Consider the following 2,496-nt stretch of genomic DNA (forward strand, 5'->3'; position numbering starts at 1 on the left):
TCTGGAGGAGGAAGGTTTGGAGCTAACTTTTGGGGTCCTATTCTCAGAGCATGCACTTGGAGCATCTGTTGAAATCTCAGCAGATGGAACGTATCAGAAATATATTTTCCTTTTTATTTCCTTTTTAGTTCCTTGCAGAAACCTGGCACCTAGGGTACTGTGGAGATCAGATAAAAGTGCATTTTTATATCATCATTTGTAATAGAAAGACAGAAACATTACTTGTTCCTGGGGAAATTATTTCATTCTTTTCCCTCCCCGGTTGATTTTATAATTAAGCCTTTGCTGAAATGAAAACTGGAAGTGAGATTCAAATGTAATTTTTTCTGAATAATGCACTCAGTTGTTTTGGTTTTTTTGTCTTTGTTTTTGCAGTGATGGACACCTGATACCCTGCTACCTTTGCTTGGAAACTGAGTTTTGCTGTACTGATTTAACCACCCGCAATGTTTGCTGATGCTATCATGACAAAAAGAATGCTGATTCTGTCCCTGTTGACCCCTGTGTGAAACGGCTTTTCATATACTGTGCATTCTTTGACCTTCCATAAAGATGTCTGAACCTGACTCTTCATCTGTATTCTCGGGGAGTATGGAGAATGGAACTTTCCTCGAGCTATTTCCCACATCCCTGTCCACATCGGTGGACCCGTCCTCAGGCCACCTGTCAAATGTCTACATCTATGTGTCCATATTCCTCAGCCTGTTAGCCTTCCTGCTTCTACTTTTAATCATTGCCCTCCAGAGGCTCAAAAATATCATCTCCTCCAGTTCCTCCTACCCGGAGTATCCAAGCGACGCTGGAAGTTCTTTCACCAACTTGGAAGTCTGCAGTATTTCCTCGCAAAGGTCCACTTTTTCAAACCTTTCCTCCTGAAGAAAATGTAAGAATCCTTCAATGCTGCGGCCCTCGGGGAGTTTTCCCTCGGGAAGTGTCGCATGAAGTACGTGCCTCAGGAAAGAAACGCCCATTTTGTTCTTTTCCACTGATTAGACCCAGTTCTCCTTCTCCTTCAGCCCTGATTTCTTTTCCTGTTCATGATGCTTTTCATTGTGAATGTCGGAGTTGATGCTGACAGAAATGCATGCAAGGTGCAGAATTTCACCCAGACTGCTTGGTGAATCTGGGGCTGGCTTCTTCTCAGTGGGTCAGGCCACCCTGTTGGACACCTGAGGCAGAACTCACCTGAGGCGGCCTAGCAGAGGATGCTGGATCAGGGCTCTGCACTTGGCTTCTCTTACAAAACCGTAAAATCAACGGACTCAGCAGAAACTGGCTAAGTGAAGTCTGAGCAATGTGGAAGATATTATCCATATTTAAAAGATAAAGTGGAAACACCAATTTAAAAAAAAGACTCAATTTAGATTTCATGTATAACATCTCTAAAACCGGGGACAAAAATATTTTAAATGTTTTCTAAATCACATTTATTGATGAATTAAGTCATATGTGGAAAAGTTCTGGAAGACTTTAACTTTTAATAGCAAGACAAATATGTGTTATAATGCCATTTGTAATGTATTTCTGCCTCTTGGGTTTTTACCTACTTATGTTATAGTCATAATGCCCCTAACATGGTGGAATTCTTTGTGATAATTGCTGTTGCTATTACTAAGAGAAGCGCCAGAACAGACACCAGGACGTTTATTTTATATCTGTAATTCTCATCAATGGAATTACACATATGGAAAATACTAATTTAGTTGTATTTTGTACAGTAATAACTCCTCGCAGTTGTATATGTTCCTTTATTCAGTTTCACAGTCTTTATAAGTTTAGTGCAGAATTATAGTAAGACTCCAAGATGTCAGATGTTTGTTCACTCTTATTAGGTTGCAAAACTTAGAAGACTCAATAGCTAATATCCATGTTATTATATACTCCATGCACGTTACAGGTCTCTGATAACTTGTTGTTGTGTGTTAACATAATACTCTACATTAGGATTCCAGAATGTGGATTTATGTTTAAAATTGTAAACACTCACATTGGGTAGCTGCTGGGAGCTTAGTGATCCTGGGGCTGCCATACTGTGGTCAGCCAAGCACACCTGAACTCAGGCTTTGTCCATGAAATGAGCCACACACCTGAACATAGACATGGAATATGGAGGGAATCAAGCTGCCCCTAAAAAACTAACAAAGCAAGCAAACTATGGCTTCTTAAGAGTAAGAATTTTAATTTAATTTTTAAAATAAATGGTCCACGGTGTAAACACTGAATGTATTCAGCCTACGAAGCCCACTGCATCAACATGCCCCTGTCTGCCCATGGCAACTGGATCCTTCTTGTCCAAAACATTTACTAATCTTAAGTGGTGGGCCTTCAACCCACCCTTTGGTTTGGTTGTGTGGCATCTCCATCCAGAACTGGGATGGGATGAAGAATCCGCCATTTTCACAGGGTCTATCTTTGTCATTCTAAAATGCTGAGAGAAATGCGGATCGGTAAGTGAGGATCAGAAGGTTTTTTTTTTTTTTTTTTTAAATCCATAAG

At 40.2% G+C, this 2,496-nt stretch overlaps 1 protein-coding gene across 1 annotated transcript; it reads left to right on the forward strand.

Annotated features, from left to right (window-relative positions):
* The first annotated feature begins 509 nt into the window (after window positions 1-509).
* Window positions 510-1,658, forward strand: SERTM1 (serine rich and transmembrane domain containing 1). Its single transcript, XM_079903162.1, has one exon. The coding sequence runs from the start codon at window positions 553-555 to the stop codon at window positions 874-876; it is 324 nt and encodes a 107-aa protein (XP_079759288.1). The 5' UTR covers window positions 510-552; the 3' UTR covers window positions 877-1,658.
* Window positions 1,659-2,496: the final 838 nt, after the last annotated feature.

This window comes from Stenella coeruleoalba, assembly GCF_951394435.1.
Source record: "Stenella coeruleoalba genome assembly, chromosome: 18".
Lineage (NCBI taxonomy): Eukaryota > Metazoa > Chordata > Mammalia > Artiodactyla > Delphinidae > Stenella > Stenella coeruleoalba.